General features: G+C 38.3%; 2 protein-coding genes across 8 annotated transcripts in view; one reads left to right on the top strand and one right to left on the bottom strand.

Annotated features, from left to right (window-relative positions):
* Positions 1 to 6,147, top strand: part of Ccdc68 (coiled-coil domain containing 68) — a 36,476-nt gene extending 30,329 nt beyond the window's left edge. For all 6 annotated transcript variants that reach the window (XM_005074613.4, XM_013116724.3, XM_021229816.2 and 3 more), the window contains 4 exons: positions 140 to 245; positions 1,213 to 1,296; positions 2,877 to 2,953; positions 5,641 to 6,147. In XM_005074613.4, the coding sequence (XP_005074670.1) occupies positions 140 to 245; positions 1,213 to 1,296; positions 2,877 to 2,953; positions 5,641 to 5,698 (325 nt within the window). In that variant the 3' untranslated portion in view covers positions 5,699 to 6,147. The remainder of the gene's footprint in view (positions 1 to 139; positions 246 to 1,212; positions 1,297 to 2,876; positions 2,954 to 5,640) is intronic.
* Positions 6,148 to 12,202: 6,055 nt separating this feature from the next.
* The window catches only part of Rab27b (RAB27B, member RAS oncogene family), a 145,030-nt gene continuing 136,923 nt past the window's right edge, over positions 12,203 to 20,309 (bottom strand). For both annotated transcript variants that reach the window (XM_040741633.1, XM_005074612.4), the window contains one exon: positions 12,203 to 18,573. In XM_040741633.1, the coding sequence (XP_040597567.1) occupies positions 18,384 to 18,573 (190 nt within the window). In that variant the 3' untranslated portion in view covers positions 12,203 to 18,383. The remainder of the gene's footprint in view (positions 18,574 to 20,309) is intronic.

Here is a 20,309-nt window from a genome sequence, read left to right as displayed (position 1 = left end):
ACCAGGACTATTCTTTTTCATGATTCCTGTATGGTATACGGGTCCCTGGGACCTTTACTGCACAAGGCTCAACAGCAGGAGGGTAGGGCCAGTGTAGCAAAAACTCCTTCACTCCTTCCTCCTTTCTGTGCATTCTCAGTTGCCAGGATCTTCAAACAGAGATTTCCATCCTCCAGGAGCAGATATGTCATCTGCAGTTCGTGATCCACTCCCAGCACCAGAGCCTGCACAGCATCATCGAGGAGGTCAGGGCAACATCAGGTCGATGGCAGGTTTACAGTGCGAAGACCACACCTGGGTAGTCTGGCAGGCTGCGTTCTGAGACTCACCTTCCCACCAACATATCCTTTTAATTTTTCAGGCAACCTAACTGGGACTTCTCTTGCCTATAATTTCAACACCTGTCAGGTTCTAGATGAAGAACGTTTGAGAAACTGTGCTTAACTGCTCTTTAGATATTCAAGTGATTTTTTGTGCAAGCATAAATGATCTGAGTCAGATGTTGTTCTCTGTTAGAGAGAAGACTTTGTGCATTAGGAGGTTCAAACCTTTCTTAAGAAATCGGGCTTCAGTTGTGTGTGCTATTGATTTTTTTTAGTATTATATAGATTGCCTATTCCTTGCACATGCTAGCTAAAAATGCTGTAACACAGTCATAGCAACAGACCTATTTTACATTGAATTTGAAACAGGGTCTTCCTTAATTGACAAAGGTAGTCTGGGAATTGCTATGCAACCCAGACTGGCCTTGAATATGGAATCCTCCTGCCCCAGCTTCTTGAGTAGCTGGCATTCCAGATACAATCAAACTTGACTGTTACATTTTTATATCCCCATAAGCAGTGACTCTAGGGAATATTTTAAAGCAGGAAATCGTCTGCACTTTATTCCTCGGCAAGTTCTGCAGGATGAGACACATGGTACTACCTGCAGCCTTCCCTACCTAGGCACCTGTTGGATTTCTGTAGGTAGATTTCTCTTATAGATGAAAATGGAGAGTAGCACCTCCCTGAGTGGCAATTTGGCTTGTGACCTTAAGAGGTCTGCTGGCTCAGCTCATGCTGTGGGCTGCATCTAGTTTTTATTTCATGAACATCGTCTGACCACAGAAAGCTGTGCAATTCTTGATTTATTAACTTACACATTAAGTAAGTGTATTCATTGCATATCTTGGTTTGACAAGATTTCCCTATTGTTCTTCCTGGTTCTTAGATGGAAGGATTAAAAAATACTTTAAAGGAACAAGATAAAAACATCGAAAATTTGAAAGAAAAGGTCAATAAACTTGAAGCTCAGGTAAGAAGAGACTGTACTGTCTGTTTCAATGTTGGCATATGTGTGGATATATGTGTGTAAGTGTGCGCCTGCATGTAAATGATACATTACTATGTGGGCATACGCTTGTGTATAATTCTGTGCCTGTGTGACTTTGCATGTGTGTCTGTAACTGCATTTGCCTGTGTCTGAGTGTACATTGAACCTGGCATACATGTATGTGTCTTTAGTGTCTTTATCAGTGTATGTGCATCTACTGTGCATGAGAAATTATAGCTTACTTTCAATAACTATTAACTTGTGACTAAGTTATCATTGAACAAGTGTATTAACTTTTCATTACTAGCTTTACACACTAAATAAGTGGTGAAGTTTCAGCCACATTTTCCCTGGACACTCAGTGTTTTGAAGAACAGGTAAAGATCTTGTGCTGAGGCTTGGTCAAGGCTGCCCTCGAGCTAGATGGTGAGGCTTCTTGACTCTTTGTTCCACACCTTTTCCTGGCCTGTGGTGTCCTTTTCTTTCTATTTTTCTTCATACACATCCGCTCTGGCTTCCCAACTTTGCCTCCAAGCTTAATTACATCTCAGAGTCTCCTGGAATTGTCATGCTTTTCAGTGTTTTTTAAAAAACTCAGTGTAAAATGAGAGGCTTTTCTTGGACATTGGTTAGGAAAGTGATGTGATCTGGGTTTCCAGACTGTCTATGACTGCAAAACCAAGAGCTTCCCACATGGCAGTTATATAAAGAACTGACTTTTAAAAAACTTGAAGTAATTTTACAGTTGTATTAAATTCTACTTGTTTTGACTTAACAATTCATCATGTGTGACCATATTTAAAATTAAATGTTATTGTAACGACTTAAAAATCTAAATAAAATAAAAAACAGAAACAGCATACTTTAATTTCCTGTGATAAGGCAAGTTTTTGTTCCCATCCACTCATTCTCTCTCCTGTAAACCCTTTCCTGGCTTTTCATGATAGATTCTCTCTGTCTCACAGGGAGGACAGGAAATCCCTCAGAAAGTGGAGTCCCTTCAAGGAAGATATTTGTCATCTAATGAGTTTATTATAACTTCTTCTAGATGCTGTGCAATGGTTTAATTGTCTTGGAGGTCCAGTAGTCGAATCAGAAAAGTGTGTCTTTTTCTCTGTCTTTCTGCCTTTATATTCCAGTTTCAGGCATGCATTGTGGAACCCCCATACCTCCAGTTAATGGGGACATAAACACCTGTGCTGCCCCTCATGGAAACATGTGAGCTGGTTACAAACTCTTCCCAATGATGTCACATTACCCTTCAGTGCTTGTTTGGATTCTCTGAGTACAGCTGAACCCCAGGCTGTGTATTTTGTTTCCATTTATAGACAAGGCTTGGAATCATATAGCAAGTGTCTTTATGGTGTCCAATTTATTTTCTTCAGTAGATAGATATTTTCCTCATCAACAGCATAACCATTCCCTTGGAGTTCTAATGGAATAACCACAACAAGTTTACTCTATAGGCATGAGGCAGGTGGGGAGTAGAGTGGAAATGTGGAAGTTTAGGCAACATGTGGATTTGTTGTCTGATCTCTGCACCTTTTGCCTTCCAATTTTAGAATAAGGAACTAAAAACCAAGGTGGCACATTGGAGTGAAACTCCTAAGACATCAGTATCTAAGGCTGTCTCTACAAGGTAAGGTCTTTTCCCTTCATCCCTGTCTTCCACCTTAAATCATGTCTAGAAAAGGCCCGAAAGAGATCCTCAGAAGTGTGTCAGGTTCATAATGGTGATTAATCATCACACCATCTATTGCCTAAATACTGTTCAGAATTGTTCTTTTATACACAATTGTGTACTGGAAAGTGGATATATTAACACTTATTAAGTAAGTGTATTCATTGCATGTCTTTCAACCCTCTCTTCTGCCTTACACCATGCTCAACCTTAACTTTAGCACTTTTTTTTCAAATATTACACACAAATTTCCTGCATTCTCCTTCTTACTCAACTGCTCTGTTCTTTGTGCCATTAGTGGATATTTTAATCACTAGTTGTTTTTACTTACTAGAATTTTTTGTCAGCTGTCAACCAAATAGATTGTAAATATTCCCAGGAAACCACGAGGTCCTCCTATTTCTTTTTATTTTCTGTACTGCTAAGACCATGTAACTTAAGCAACTACCAGCTACCAATGGATGATTTAAAGCAGTGATGATGACCCGAGGAAGCAATCAAGATGATACTTAAAATCAGACAAATTTCTTTGTGTATATTTATTATTGCTGGCTGATTCAGAATTTGAATCTGGGCTCGAACCTCATTTCCATAAGCCTTAGGAAATGATCACTTAAGAGAAAGCATAGCCTGTAATTACACGAATCAACGTGATTAAAAACTTCCTGTTGTAGCTGCTTTTGAATTCTGGTCCCTACACGTAAGAATCTCATTTTCTTTGACTCTTAGACACAGGCCCTGAGGTGGCAAATCAGACCCACTATGATTAACATTAGTCTAGGAATTCAGACAGATTCATCTCTCTCTAAAACTCCTAGCATCAATGACTCAGTTTGCTGATGTGCATAATTAGAGAGTAGAGATGAAGCCACTTTGAATCACATCTTCTCAGATGCCAAGGTGCTAAATTCTCAAATTTATTGGTCACTAGCATGGAAACTTCTAAAAAGAAATAAATGAAGCCCTAGAGGCACTCAAAGAGGTGGGCTTTCCTGGAGAAGGGAGGACGGTCAGTGTTCATTTCCCTGCCTTGTGTAACTCTTTCTTGGAAGTTGGTGAGCTTTCTGCCATAGTCAAGCCACTTGGACACTGTAGGGAGCAGAACCAGCATGGCGTTGTGGAGGAAGCACTGGTTTCTTTTTACAATGACTTTTCATTGATGCTGCAAATCTGGCTGACACAGGGGTGTGCTGGAGAGAATGGTCTTTGGTGATGGCTTTTAGCTACAATTAATTAACACCTTAAGATTTTACTTTTGGGGGGAGGTTATGGAGATAGGGTTTCTCTGTGTAACAGTACTGGCTATCCCGAAACCCACTCTGTAGACTAGGCTGGCCTCTAACTCCCAGATATCTGCCTGCCTCTGCCTCCCAAGCACTTGGTTATAGATGTGCATCACCACTGCCTGGCTTTAAGATTATATTTTTAAAGAGTTTGTTTTCTTTATATGACTTAGAAAAAGTCAACTAAGGGAAATTTCTTAATTGAAATGTTGAAACTGGATGTTCTGTGTTTTTTAAAAATAGAAATTATGTTTTTTTAAAATTTTTTATTATTATTTTAATTTTAAATAGCTTGCTTCACATGTCAATCCCAGTTCCCTCTCCTTCCCCCCCCCTCGCACCCCTCCATCTTCCTCCCCAGCCTCCCACCCTATTGCCACTTCCTTCCACATAGGGGATATCTAGAGTCTGCCATTTCACTCAGGGCAGGGTCCAGGCACTCCCCTAAGAGTCCGGGCTGAGAGAGCATCCCTCTTTGTGTTATGGACACACGAAGTCCATTTGTATGCCATGGATAAACACTGATCTACTGCCCAGGGCCCCATAGGTTGCTCAGGCCTCCTCACTGACTCTCACACTCAGGGCGTCTGGACCAGACGGACAGCTGGGAGGCCAGCATGGAAATTACAATGTTAAGGGAATAAAGTGTGATCTTTATTCTCAAAAAAGCTGCTTTAAAAATGTAATTCTAATATGATTTAGTAAGGTAAGTGTGGATTTGCCACCATACAATGCAATTAAAATTTGAGGGTGATAACATTTTAAACTTGTCTGGACAAATCAGTCATATCCCCCCCAAAACAATGTTCTTTTCTGTATCTCATTACATATACACAAGATTTTTAACCCCTGAACCATTAAGGCATAGAGATGTTTCTTGTGCTCTACTTGAGATAAGAGTCCATAATGAAAAATAAAACAAATGCATGCATATATAGATGCATACATATATACTTAAGCACATATATGAAAAGTTTTACATACTACACTCACACAGTAAAGGAGAAGGTTTAGGCTCCAAGAAACGTACAGAACCACAACACACTTCAGGAACAGGTGTTTGAGTTTTCTCATCTTCAGTTCACTCTGTGGCATAGTACCATCAAGTGGTACTAACTCTCTGCTTCCTTCTCACTCCTCCTCATACTTGTCCTATACAACCAAGCTAAAATTGCTGCTGATGAATGAATCCCCAGCGTGATTCTCATGGGGAATCCATCACAATAAATACATTAATGGTTATCTCTGAGATCAGATTTCACAGTATGGTGGCAGTTGAGGTAGGGATGATGGTGGTATAGTCATTGTATTACTAGACTATGCCTTGTTCCATTTTGATAATATTTATTGTATTTTCTGCAGCGAATTGAAGCCTGAAGTTGCCTCTCCCTATCTGATGTTGATCAGGCTACGGAAGTGAACAAGCGGGATGAAGTTCTTCTGATGGAGAAGGACTATGCGGATCTTATTTATTCCTTGAAATGCAGTTTCAGCTTCCAAGTTAAAATGACATCATGCCAGTGTTTATTTAAATGTAACTTATTATACGTCAATAAAATTATAGGAAGGTGATTTTCCAGGAAGTTCAACAAATGTCTACTGGAGAGAAGAAACTTTTTTTTTCTGTTTTATAACTTAAAAGGCCAAGAAACCAGGTGCTTTCCTGTGATGGAAGATGAATTCTGCTTTAAACTAAAAAAAATGTGAATCCATATCCTCAGATATTTTCCCAAAGGGACTCATTTAAGGTTTCCAGATTTGAGCTTTGACAGCGATTTTTATATGTATAAGTGAAAGGAAGTATGTAAATATGTATGAATGAATGGCATATTTAAATTTGGCCTTTAGATAATAAACATCTTACTATGACACAGTCTCATCTCCTGAACCATTGTCAGTGGGAGAACTGATCTCTACTGATTAATGAGAAGAGTGTCAAGTGGATTCTTCTGGGCTCATCCAGCAGCTAATGCTTGCCTCTGAGGTTGGGACTCACGGAAATATGGTTGTCTTGCACTACCTTAGAAGGCCATTGTTCTTCAGAAATTCATCCATAAACACATGGATGATACAAGTGGTGCATGGTGCTTTTTTACTTATTTTCTTCTTGATATTAATGTTGTCTAAAATAATTAGGTAGAAGGATAGAACCTGTACACAGCCAGGAACACTGGCTCCTGTCTACTGCCAGGAAGAATCATAATTCATGAGCTGGAATGTGATGCCTGGTGTTTTTGTGACCATGTGCTCAAATTCTGATGCATGCCTTCATTTAAGGTGAGGCTTCTGGATGCTATCAGTTAACACAAACTCTAACTATAGAAATATTGACGCTCAAGACCAGGAGATAATGCACAACAGCAAAATTCACATTTGTTTTCAGGTCCTCAATGATTCTTGTTAAGGAAGACACTGAAAAGCATGCAACCGTTAGAAGGTACAAATAGGACTAGAAACCGCTTCCTGTAGCAGGCACCATGAAACCAATTCATTACCTAGATGTAGATGGTCAGGATGTCATCTCTAAGACAGACTTGTAAGAATCCAGACAGTCCTCTCTGGTTAAGGTGCTGAAAGCCATTCAACAGCCCCTGCAAAAAATAACCCAAATATACCGGGACTAACTTAATAACTGGCAGTTGCCCTATTCTTCCTTCCAACTTATGATTTGACCAGAGAGGCCTAAATGTAGACACCTCCCACCAACCACATGGGGTATGCAGTGTCTGTATAACTTAGCTGTGGCTTTCCACACCAAAAGCTTTGATTTAGACACACTTGAGCCTTCCCTCTTCTCTCCACAAAGCTTTCCCACTCTGGAAGAAAGAAAGAAAGAAAGAAAGAGAGAGAGAGAGAGAGAGAGAGAGAGAGAGAGAGAGGGAGGGAGGGAGGGAGGGAGGGAGGGAGGGAGGGAGGGAGGAAGGAAGGAAGGAAGAAAGAAAGAAAGAAAGAAAGAAAGAAAGAAAGAAAGAAAGAAAGAAAAGGAAACCCTGACATTCGGGAAAGTAGACTATGCTTCAGTTGAACAGATGGCTACTGGGTCATTGTCTTAGGGTTAAAATTTCTATGATGAAACCCCATGACCAAAGCAACTTGGGGAGAAACAGGTTTATTCAGATTACAATTCCTATTGCTGTTCATCATTGAAGGATGTCAGGACAGGAACTCAAACAGGGCAGGAATGTGGAGGCAGAAGCTGATGCAGAGACCATGGAGGCATGCTGCTTACTGGCTTGCTTCTCATGGCTTCCTCAGCCTGCTCTCTTATGGGTCCAAGACCACCTACAACATGCTGGGCCCTCCTTCATTGATCACTAATTAAGAAAATGACTTACAGCTGTATCTTTTGGAGGCATGTTCTCAGTTGAGGCTCCCTCATCTCTGATGACTCTAGCTTGTATTAAGTTGACATAATACTAGGTAGCCAGTGCAGTCACTCAAAAGGAAACTTTCCCTTAGACTTTTGGTTATCATCTCAGGAAAGATGTTTCCAGTTGGCCCACATGCTGTATGAAATATAAGTGTTATCATTTAAGTAATTAAGGACATTTACAGGTGAAGTAAAGTGATGTATTTATAAATACATCCAGGTATTGCAGTCCTGGAAATGTTGCAAAGAATTTTTAAATTCTTCTCTCATACAATATATTGAAGTTTCCCTTCTCTCCTCTCGACCTAGTCCCTTTCCACCTCCTCTTTCCCCTAGACCCACTATTCTAAAAAGGGCTTCCCATGGATATCAACTAACTAAGTCATATCAAACTTATAATAGGACTATTCATACTCCCTTATGTCAAAGCTGCATGAGGCAACCTAATAGGAGGAAAAGGGTTCCAAGAACAGGCAAAAGAATGAGGGATAAGTCCTGCTCCAAGAGTTATGAATCCCATAAGGACACCAAGCTACACAACTGTAACATACATACAAATGGCAGAGGTTAAACCCAGGCATTCCCCCTGATTTTGGTTCAATCTCTGTGAGCCCTATGACCCCAGATTAATTGATTCCATGGACTGTGTTCTCCTGGTGTCCTTGGCTTCCTTGGCTCTTTCTGACTTTCTCGCCCTCTTCTGCAGGATTTCCTGAGCTCTGCCTAATATTTGGCTGTGGGTATCTGCATCTGTTGCTGTGATAAAATACCATGACTGATGCAAATTATAGAATAAAAGGTTTATTTTGTCTTACTGTTCCATATAGGTAGAGTCGATACTGGTGGAGACAGTATGATAGCAGGAGATAGAAGCTGATAGCACATCTTGAACAGCTAGCATGAAGCAGAGGAGTGAACTGAAAATCATAGAGGCCTTTTTCACCTCAAAGCCCACCCCCTAATGATCTACTTCCTCCAGGAAGACTATGCTAAGGCTGCAACCTTAGTGCCATCAACCAGAGAGCAAGTGTTCAAATGCCCAAGACTCTGGTGGCAGGCTGGGCCATTTCTCATTCAAACCACCACAGCTGTGGAATTAGAGAAGCCCTCCACAAGATGTATAAACTTGTTAAAGCCCAGACTACTATTAAAATATAGGACAAAAATATGATAGAAACAGGCAAAAGTTATTCAGGAGTTACTTTATTAAATAAAATATATACACACAAAAGATGCTTAATACATTAGTAGTTAGAAAATTGCAATGTAAAAGCACTAGAAACTAGCCACCCACTATCCATTAGAATAGTGGAAATCAGAAAGACTGCCCAGTACTGAAGATTTGGAATAGCTGAACTGATTCACACATTCCAGATAGGACAAGAAAAGTGATGAAACCACATTGGAAAACTGACAATTTCTTAAGCATTTGAACATACATTTGTCATATGATCAAGCTATTCAATTGCTTAGTTGCTGCTGAAGGGACACCAAAGCTTTTTGTACACAGGTAAGTTTTTATGTTTTTTATCACATCTTTATAAGAGACAAAGCTAAAATCAAGACAAACAAATGTTTTCTGGCAGATGAGTAAAGACATGTGACATACCTACACACTTAGCTATAACTCACTAAAGAACCAAACCGCCAACAAAACAATTATATACATCTAATAAAAACTCAAATTATTATGTCAAGTAAAAGGAATGCTGGAGTAAAATGAAAATATACCATATGATTTTCTAGTGACAACTTGGTGCCTGTAAGGGGGGGTCAATAATTGAAAATGGAAAGAGAAACATCAAGAGGTCAATATGTTCATGATGGTAAAATTTTATATGTACCACCCATGATAAGTTAGGCAAATATACAACTTAAATATGTACAAGACATTGCATACATAGTTACTCCAAAAAGACATTAAACATGGGAAAGGGAAAGGATAAAGAAAGAAGAGGAAGGAAGGAAAGAAAGAAAGAAAGAGGGAGGGAGGGAGGGAGGGAAAAGAAGGGGAAGGAGAAGAGAAGGAGGTGGAAGAGGATGAGGAGGGGGAGGAAGTAGGAGGAGGAGGATGAGGAGAAGGAGGAGAAGAAGAGGAGGAGGAGAAGGAGAAGAAGGAGAAGGAGAAGAAGGAGAAGAAGGAGAAGAAGGAGAAGAAGAAGAAGAAGAAGAAGGAGAAGGAGAAGGAGAAGGAGAAGGAGAAGGAGAAGGAGAAGGAGAAGGAGAAGAAGAAGAAGAAGAAGAAGAAGAAGAAGAAGAAGAAGAAGAAGAAGAAGAAGAAGAAGAAGAAGAAGAAAACAGGAGGAGGAACAGGAGGAGAAGGATGAGGAGGAGGAGGAGGAGAAATAACTAAATAACTGTAGGTAACTACATTTCACCCAGTTGAGTTCTCAGGTAAGACTTACACATTTATTTATACAAGGAATATTGTTGAATGGCCCTTGATTGGTAGACGCATAGATAGATGCTGGAGATACAGGAAGGTGTAGTAATGCACACAGGGAAGAAGGAAAGAATTGGGAAACAACAACAACAGCCAAAATAAACACCCCTATTTTCCTAAAAATGTCTAACAAGGTGGAGATGTGTCTTGGTGGTAAAGCACCTGCCTTACATGCTTGAGGCTCTGGGGACTATCCCCAGAACTATAAAAAAGCATACATTCTATTGACAGGAAAGAAAAGAAAGTTAGAGATGTCTGTTTTTGTAAGGAAAATATTAAGCTGCCTACAGAGACAGGCAATTGCCAGTATGACTTAACTCCTTTTAGACAGGGTGATATATAGTAATAATTATACATTGGTGATTTAAACAGGGTAGTCATTTAAAATAAGAACACTTCCCTTTGGAAGTATATTTAAGCAGAAACAGAAAGAGCAGAAAGTGAGGGGAGCAGGCACTACTACTGGACCAGGAAGAGGTTCACAATGATGCTCAGACAGGCCCACTAGTCTCCAAGGAGCCAAAGTCTGGGTGTGTCCATGGCCTAGGAACCAAACAGCAAGTTCTACCATCTTCATACATAAATCCCCTTCCACACTTACATTCTTTTGTGGAAACCATTTCTATTATCTGATTTGAAAATATCCTTTTGAATTCTGTATTGGGGAAACTAAATATTTTTAGGAGCCTGTATGGTCCCCCTCTTCCTACAGTTCTCTGGAAGGGGCTATTGGGGGGGGCAAACTATGTGTAAATGACTCCTCTAAGTGGTCTTTTCTAAATGCTGCTCCAATGACCTCATGATACACTTCACTCGAAAGAGGAGAAAGAATGGCCTAGGTCCTGGGTGGTAGTAGGGTAGTAGGAATCTGTGTCCAGTGTGTTAAATGACAGAGCTCTTTTCCGTTCTGTATGGGTCATTTCCCAGGGTGAGTGCATGCACTGTGGAATTTCTGTCATGAATTTACACACTGAGGATATCTTCTGTAACTTTACAGCTGTTGCTGTTTTTTTGTTTTGTTGTTTTATCTTCAAACACTTAGTATAAAAGAGTCCCTCATCTTTTAGAGACTTATGAAAATGGTCCAAAGCAAGGATGATTGCAAAAATGAGATTAGCATAACAAAACCACTCCAGGAAGCAGACTGGCTTAGTGAAATCATAATCAGTGCATTGGCCTCTAAACCTTGGTGTGTATTGCTTTTGTGCCTTTCCAAAAGACTAGCAATGCCTGTGTTCTTTTGGTTAACTCTTTCTGTAGAAGCACCAACACATAATAGTAAATTTTTCCTTAGACTAGAGAACTGTGAGTAATACAACATAGCACAAATACAGTTTGAACACAGTAGTCCTATGATTACACACAATAAATGTCAGAATCCTTTGATTTTTTCCTCTCAATATGGCACTTACTATTCCTTAAAAAAATCTATAAACATTTGGAAAGCAAGACCTTAGAGATTTATATCAACTGATCTACAATGAGGCCCTAAACAAAAGATTCCATCTGTGCACCACTGCAATGCTGGGCAGTAAGGTCAAAATAGTCAGGCCAATGATTTCCTAACCTGCATAGGGAGTCTTGTTTATCTTTAAATTAAAAACGCATCATTATCTTGGCAAAGCCTGTCTAAGCAGCATACGGAAAGTAACCATCTCTGGAAATAAGGCAACTTTGGCAAACAAACATGGAAAGGGAAGGTGGATGGCTGTGGTTTAGAACGGGCCTGAAACTGCCAGGCTTTTACCAAGTCTATGATCAAGGTGGAGTCCATTATGGTGCAGAACTTTGTTACAGATAAAGAATGTGGAAGTACTTATGGGCTACAGAGCACCTCAATATGTGACCGTCTTATCTTAATGAGTGTGTCACTCAAAACTCTTAGAGAACTGACATTGAAAAGCTCAACTTTTAAATAATGAGTAAAGACATTTAGATAGATGGCTAAAAGTCATTAGGATGAATTCAAGCAATGTTTACCACCTTGTTTCAAATGGATTCCATTTTTAATGTTGCAAACACTTCATGCTGGTATCTATCAGTATCATGCTCTCTACTCTCTGAGCATCCAACATTAGGGCGCATACAAAGTCCATTTGAATACAACAGAATACTTGATAAAAACACCATTTTATTTGAAAACTGTGCAGGGACAATCACTAAGTAGTTCTCAACAGTAGTACTCAAACCCAGACACCACAAAATCATGGTCTGCTATGATTTGTGAAGTCACTGGAACTTTGATACAACGAATAATGACCTTACAGTGTCTGTCTGGAACCACTGCCTGTTTGGGAACACATTGAATAATACACACTCAAAGTCTTAGGTTACATTGAAAGCATTAGACAAAATTGAGATCAGTATTGAAAGCAGACAAAACAAACATGCTCAAGTTAAATAGATGGATAATATTACTGGAACAGAAATTGGTGAAATACCATGAAGCACTTCAGTGTTGTCAGAAAATCTACTTTTAGCACATAAAGTAAAGCAGGACAATTTATTTTTCTTAAGTTCAAATACAACAAACTTTCAGACATAAAATTTTATTTGTACATGGATTTTAACCAACTTGTAATATCCTACATTGAATCTAATTGGTCTCCTTGAAAGAAATACAAGATGACACATTATTTGAAACAGAGCTACTTTTTTCCTAACAGTAAGATACATTATACATTTTCAATCAAATGCAGTGACCTCAAGGTGACTGACATCCATTTAGCAGCCTACTGCAATTACTATGTTAGGCCTGCTATACATCTTACCATGACAAGTGGCCCAAGTTAGGAGAAAATTTGTTATTCCTAGTGTATTATAATGGTGTCTGTTTATTAAAGGGGTCAGTTTCTTTTGTACCTTTGTTTGGAACCTAACTTGAACTCTATGAGTTAATGAAAGTTTGTTAAGCTCTGTATGAAAGAAGCCACATGGTCATGAAGTTGTCATTTCTGGCTGTTTTCTTTTCTACAACAGACTGTACATCAAGGAGCATCTGGGAACAAGAATCACATGGAACAAAATAATAAGCATATATAGCTGAGTCCCTTAGTATATATGTTTGACATGAGGACACCAGGTGCTGGTTAAATAGAGAGCCATTCAGTGAAGGTCAGGTACACTGACTCCTGTAGGATTTACTAAGAATATTGAATGACTAAGCTAACCAAGAGATACTAGCCACAATATGGATGACCTCTGAATATTGAACAACTAAGTTAGCCAAGACATACTGGCCACCTCTTAGAAAGGAAATGAGGCAGAAAAGCAAATTTAAACCAAGGGTGATACCTACAACTTGAAGTCCTTTTAAATAGTTCCACCATTTCAGTGCTAATGTTTTACCGTAGTTCTTTCTCATTTTTTTTGTTAATGATCTTTTCATTTATGAAACTATAAAACATTTCAGCCATATACTGTTGGTTCAAAGAAAAGTGGCAATAAAGAATCTTTAAATGTCACTGCTTGAAAATTAAAACATAAATTATTAAAAATAACAGACTGATATGTAGAAAATAAAATACTTCTATGTACCCTAAATATTTGGTAGTCATACATTTTTCTTACCTTAGTTCTAAGATAATAAACTCCACTAAGCAGATAAAATAATGAGAAAGCATTTCTACAGATTTAATTTAAAAGAGATAAATCTTTTCTTTCTCTACCTAAGTCAACCTTCTCCATGATCTCCTATATTGAAAGGCCTGACCTAGCTAGCTTGTCACTCTTATTTTTTCTTGTAGTCCTTGATCAATAACGTCATTGTTGCTGAACACCACTCAAGAATTCAATGACAACATTTTTTAAATAAAATCTTCTCTATACCCAGCAGTGTTTATCATTTCCATACTATGAGACAGGCAGCTCAATGAATTGAGATAATTCTCAGTTACTACCCAATAATCATAGTCAGGTAGCAGATCTCTGAAGTCACCGCAGAAATGAGCCAATATCACTGTGGTCAAATACCAAGAAGAAAAATATAATATAATGAATGCTTAGGCAACTGTAGAGAGTTTCTTTGCATCTTTAAAAATGACAAAGCTCTCTTTAAATGATAAAGCTTTTTCTTTCTTACTAGGCCACTTTCAATGTTGAAAAGCTTGGTTGTAGAAATTGAAATCAGGGTTTCTATCACTTTGACTAAATTTAACTCTCTCTTCTTCTCCCTGCCCCCCTGTTGCCTGAAGACCAAACCCAAGTCCCCAAACATACTACTCAGCTTCCCTACTTCTGAGCTTGTATCACTCCAGATCTTTAAGGAACTACTAAATATCTTAGCAAGCCAGAGGCTTGGAACTTTACTTCTTTATAGGTTAAGTGTTGGAACATAACTCTAAAACCCTCTATTGATGACAATTTGTCCTCTAACATTGGGTGTGATACTCAGCAAGGAAGGCATTTTTTTCTTTCTTAAGAAGAGAGAGTTACAGGAGAGTGAATGGTCTCCTTCACAGGCACTCCCAGGTTGTTCAGCTTGCCTAGGCACACATGGCATTACCACAGAGCTTCCTCTAACTAGAACCCTAGGATATCAATGAGAAGATGCCCCAGCATCATACAATCCGTTGAGTCCTAGAAGACTCACTCTGGAGCTTTAAATGTCTTTGGAATGAGGTTGTTATTATAGATCTATTGCAATGTTGTCCTGTTGTTTATAGCCAAGTTTCTTCCTTCTTTCCTCCCTCCCTTCATTCTTTCCTCTCTCTCTCTCTCTTCCTTCCTTCTTTCCTTCCTTCCTTCCTTTCGATACAAATGACAACAACACTTTGATTAAAATTGTTAACCAGTCATCTTATATCTGCACAGCCTGGCAAATAATAGCTGTACAGAAGAACAAAGCCACCTACTGGTGCATATAATGCCCTTTCTGGTTAAATTCGACAGATAAAGTACTTTAGAAAATGCTGATTTGGGTGGAGATTTTTTTGCAGTAAATTTATAGCAAATTGGCCTAAGTAGTAAATTATGAGTTTTGAAGCTATTACAGAGAGATCCAAGTTCATCTCCCAACACTCAGCATTTTCCCCACTTAGTCAGGACACATTACAATAGTCAGATCAAGACCAATATATATTTTCTTCACTATTTTGTATATTTTTCAAAAGACCATTCTTGTGTTAGAGTAAAAATAGTGTTATACCAATTTATAGTTAACTCTCAAGAAATGTCTAATATGTGAAAGGTTAGGGGAAGGTAGCAATAATCTCCAGATGCCAACAATGCTCTTCCATCTTTTGTTGACAATATCGCATGGCATTCTGTTACATTTTTGTCTCTGTGAGGCCTTTTGGAGACCCATGATTAGAGAAAATGAGTTATGTGGTTGGAGACAAACCTGGTCACAGATGTGTTTGAGGCACTGAATTTGGGCAATGTAAACATCAACCAGTGTAAACACTCTAGACTTGGTCTCTGTATAGAAAAAAGTGTCATGTAAATTACATACTTCTCAAAAATAAAATACAGTTCACTAAAAGCATTTGGGAGGCAATTGGTAGAGGAAACAGCTGAACATACATGTTGTAGTGGGACAAAAATATGGAGTTCTTTAAGAATATCCATGGCAAAAGAAAAAGGGTCACACTCTACTTCTCTTACCACTACCACCGTAACCCTCCACCCTAGGAGCTAAGCTAGCTTCTAACTTCCAGGCTCATGAGATAGATTCTCTTAGCTCCCCAGTAAGTAGAACTTCAGGCAAATGCTCCCCCACTCTGATCTACTCAAACTATTTCATCTTGGTTTCTGACTAGAATTTGAACTCACTCTCTTATCTTTATTCCCATTATTAATCTGCAGGAGCCTCCCAAAAAAAGAAAAAAAAAGAATATCCATGGCACCTGGTCGATACAAAGTTATGTAATGAAATATATAGAACTAGGATCTGAAAATCATAGGGGAATGAATTTCTAGCAATGGTCACAAAGATTTCAAGGTCAGATGTTCAAGTTTATAGATGGAAATATTTCTAGACCAAGAGTTTATAAGTAAAGAATTTTCATTTTTGGCAGCTTGAAATGTCAACACTCTTGAGTTTATTACCCAATACTTGTTACTCTTACAGGCACATTTCCATATTTATAATCAGGGTGGCCCTCTGCTTTCTGCTACAGTTATCAATGATGCTCTTATGGCAGGTTCTGAAAAATATTCACTAGGACAGTGAAAGACTCTTGGAATAAGCAAATCAATCGTGTAACTGGAACACAAGAGAAACAGTTATGGAAATACTAGCATAATTTGAATCAAAACCAGAAATAGATTGATATTACAGCAGTCAACACATTTTTCCATAACTATGGTCACTTCTTCCCATTTTCTGTCCAAAAGACATGTTGAAAACATTTACTGAGTTCCCCCTTCAAGGCACAGGCATTGAGATCAAGAAGAACACCCCAGACAGTGGAAATTGAAGGGAATACTAACCTAGAATCAGTCATAAACGTTGGAGATATTGGGCTGTTAGCACAGAGAATTGTACTAGGGGTGAATCCCATACAAGCTTCCACATTGTGCTGATTAGCGGCACAGTTCTGGATCTAACTTATCTTAAAAACATTTTTTTGTAGACATGTTTTTGGATATGTTTGTATTTCTGAAACTGAGTGGATATCAGATGGAGGTTATCAGGAAGAGGTTTAAAATGGCACTGGGATGTTACTTTGTAATATTTGTAACTTTCAAAGGAGGCAAACTATGTAAACATTTGAGATTGAAAATGTTTTAAAGGATGAGAAACTATCCTGTCACTAATTATAAGCTTAAAGAAAACTAGAAGCAATTTGTCTTGCTATTGGTAAAGATGACCAACAAGTATAAATACCACTTTGATATGATTGGCTTACCTGTACACCAAATTAAGGTTAATAAAACTAATACAAAATGGGTTTTCACAATGATACGAATAAGGCAATGGGAAATAATTCTGTGGTTAATGCCAGAAAGAAAAGACAGTTTCAAGGAAAACTAAAACTACTGATTATAGTTTTGGTTAGATGAGCCACAGATTAATCCTTGTTGTTTTCTCAAGAACATCTCAAATACAGCTATTTTTCTTCTTGGCAAAATAAAACATTATAATAAAGAATGAGGTATTACTGATTTTTGGTGATTGATAACATGAAAAATTCAAGGTGACCATAGTTACTGATCCATAATTAGTTTGAAGTTATTGATCCATGAACATACGTTCATTGCTGTAACTGTCTCAGGGCAGGGGTGAGTATGGCTTTAGAGGGAAAAACTTAGAATTTCTAGCACTTTTCTAAAATGGAGTAAAACCCACAATTAATAATCACTGTTTGCTTTCTATCACCAACAAATTTTATGTTTAGAAACTTCAAGACTAAATCTTAAGTTTTAACTACATTTGTAAGATATATTCAATAAAATGATTTAGTTTTTCTTGTGACTCTTTGAAAGAATTTAATAAAAAATGAAATGTGAACTTGGGCACCATCAGAAGCAATGCTAGAAATTTGAATCATTTAAGTTGGAGCCTCTGAAGGCATTGTTGAACCCAACTGGTAATGCCAGCTTCTTATCAGCTTCACTGAAATTTGGCTAAGTCACTTTCTCAGATTTATCTCAAAGATCCATTTAATGTTACCTTTTCAAATGCCATATTCCCATGTTGCATTTTCCTCCATGGAATGTACTTTATACTTTTCCTCCATGATCCTGTTCATGCCACTCTGCCATTTATGAGAAATATAAAAATGGCGCTATTACACAATTTCCTACAGGAAGTCTGACATTCATCTTCTCCCAACCTTATCAGTGCAGCTTATTGGGTAAATGTAGCCATCCTTAATAAACCACAAAGAATTCATTGTTATGTGTCCAGTTTTAGGAATATGTCTTCTCCAGTGCAAATACAGAAGTATGAATCATACTCCACATAAATAGATGCGAACAGAATTTATCCTTTCATATTCTTTTTTTTAAGTTGGCCGATTCCTTTCTCCAGGCTTATGGTAATATGCGCTTTCATTTAAAACTCACTGATACTTCTCATACACACAATTTCTTTATAAAAATACAACCGAGCATCTACAATGGTGATACCAAATTAGGAAAACTTTGATTTTTGTTTGGAAGGGATCCAGGGTTAACAGTACAGTTCTTTTAACACTATTGACTATTGTGTTTTATCAAAATAGATTGGGGTAGGAAGAGAAAGACATGCCATTGCTTGTGAGCTACTCAACAAAAACTTTGTGGTTTGCATTCTTTCAGGACATAGTATTTGGGTGTGCTCTTCATCACTGGTTCCTATGAGTGTCTCTAGCAGGCACATTTCTTTTCTGCTTGCTTTTCCCCATCCAGCTTTCCCGAATTTCCACCATTGACACTGTCCGGAACCTGTGTCTTCTCTACACATTGTTCCATTCTCCTCATTATTAAGTCCAGAAGGGTTTCCACAGACTTCTCTACATTTTGACCCGTTGCTGCGCTTGTTTCAAAGTATGGTATGCTAACATAGAAAAACAAAAACAGATTTTTCAGACTGACATGTAAAATTATATCTATGAATCATATATAATGTATTTTTGAAGTGCATAAGCATCATAGAAAATTAACTCTTGCTAATTAACAAACATATTACTTCATGAAATCATCATGTCTTATTACTATCCAAACTCATTAATTCTTCAATAATACAATATTATCATCAATAAAAATGGTCAACAGATTGTGACACTGTAAACTTACTCTACTCTTGAATAATACAGATAGTAATATTCTCATACAAAATCACTTTAAATCAGATTTGGGGCTTATTTTTAAAAAGATTTTGCTTTTACTTATTTTCATAAATAAGTAAACACACACACATGCACACACACACACACACACACACACACACACACACACACGCCCAAGAAACCCAGAAGAATGTGTCAAGTCCCCTGGAGCTGGAGTTACAAGCCACCAGACATGGATGCTGGGAACCAAACTGGTTCTCTGAAATAATGCCAAGTGCTCTTAATTACTAAGCTATCTTTCCAGTGCCAGAGATGAGGTTAATTAAGGGAGTCTGCTACGGAATTTTGTCTCCTAGAAATGACAGGGAAGCTACACCCATGATACTCCAACAATATGGCTGCCTAAATAGAAGCTGGACAATGACAACACCATTTGAAATGCTAATGTGGATAGGCAAATTGTATGGGGTCCCACCACTAGATGAAGAAGTAGTCAATTAAGAACTGCCAACAGAGAAAGAGTTAGTCTTCCCCAGAGATGAGCACCCTAAATAATTATCCAATCCCAACAGATCAGCCCCACTATGCTCAACATACACACGAGCAACACTAAACAAACTCAGCAGGTTGCATTTATATACAGGGCAATGATGTAACTACATTTTAATTTTTAAAGTTCTGTTCTTTGAGAACAAATATTTTGGTATAAATTTAAGTTGAACACAAGACTTAACAGAAAGAGAGGTACCTAGAGGTAAAAGAACCATCCAAATGTTGCCGGGGCCTTCTCAAGAGGAATCAGTTGCACACAAAATCTTAATGTTTTTAATGAAGAGATCAGAAGAGATACAAGACATACAAGTGAATGCCATGCAATTTATGGCTAGCAAAGAAATCTTAGTGTTAGTTTCTGCTGGCAAGCTGCAAACTTTCTTGGTTTGTTTGCTTGCTGCTTTTGTTTTCACTAAAGAAAAATTGGTGAGTTATTATTTTATGATGTCATGACTCCAGTGTGTGGGAAACCATTAGAGGGAGTGGTCAGGAAGCTGAAGCCAAGGCATCATACTGCTTTAACACAATGAAGTAAACAAAACCAGGAGGAGAAATGCCTAAACTGGCGGTCAGCAGCACCCCTACCATGCCACTTCCCTCTGACCCATCACCCAGAAACTTGGCTTTAAAATGCTGCATGCATTGAATGTAATACTCACAGGAATGAAAGTTGCATTTATCTAGAATGAACAGGGTCAAGAAGATCTAAACTTTAAATATCTGAATGAGCTCTTCCTGGCAGGTGATAAAACTGCTTCAAGTTTAAAAGTCACTGACAGATTCTGCCTTGTAAGTCAATCTGCAATTACATGGGCTGGTTTTGTTAGAGCTTCTTTTCAGCTGCCAGTCAAGTCTACCCAGGGAGATGGTTCCATTAACCAGGCCACAACAGATACTGCTCTCTGCTCAGCTAAGTAACTGTCAAGTGAGAGACAGAAAAGCTTTGATCTAG

Source organism: Mesocricetus auratus, unplaced genomic scaffold (genome assembly GCF_017639785.1).
Source record: "Mesocricetus auratus isolate SY011 unplaced genomic scaffold, BCM_Maur_2.0 Super-Scaffold_6730, whole genome shotgun sequence".
NCBI classification, from domain to species: Eukaryota; Metazoa; Chordata; class Mammalia; order Rodentia; family Cricetidae; genus Mesocricetus; species Mesocricetus auratus.
Note: the sequence above shows the minus strand (reverse complement) of the source record. Positions and strands in the feature narration are given on the sequence as shown.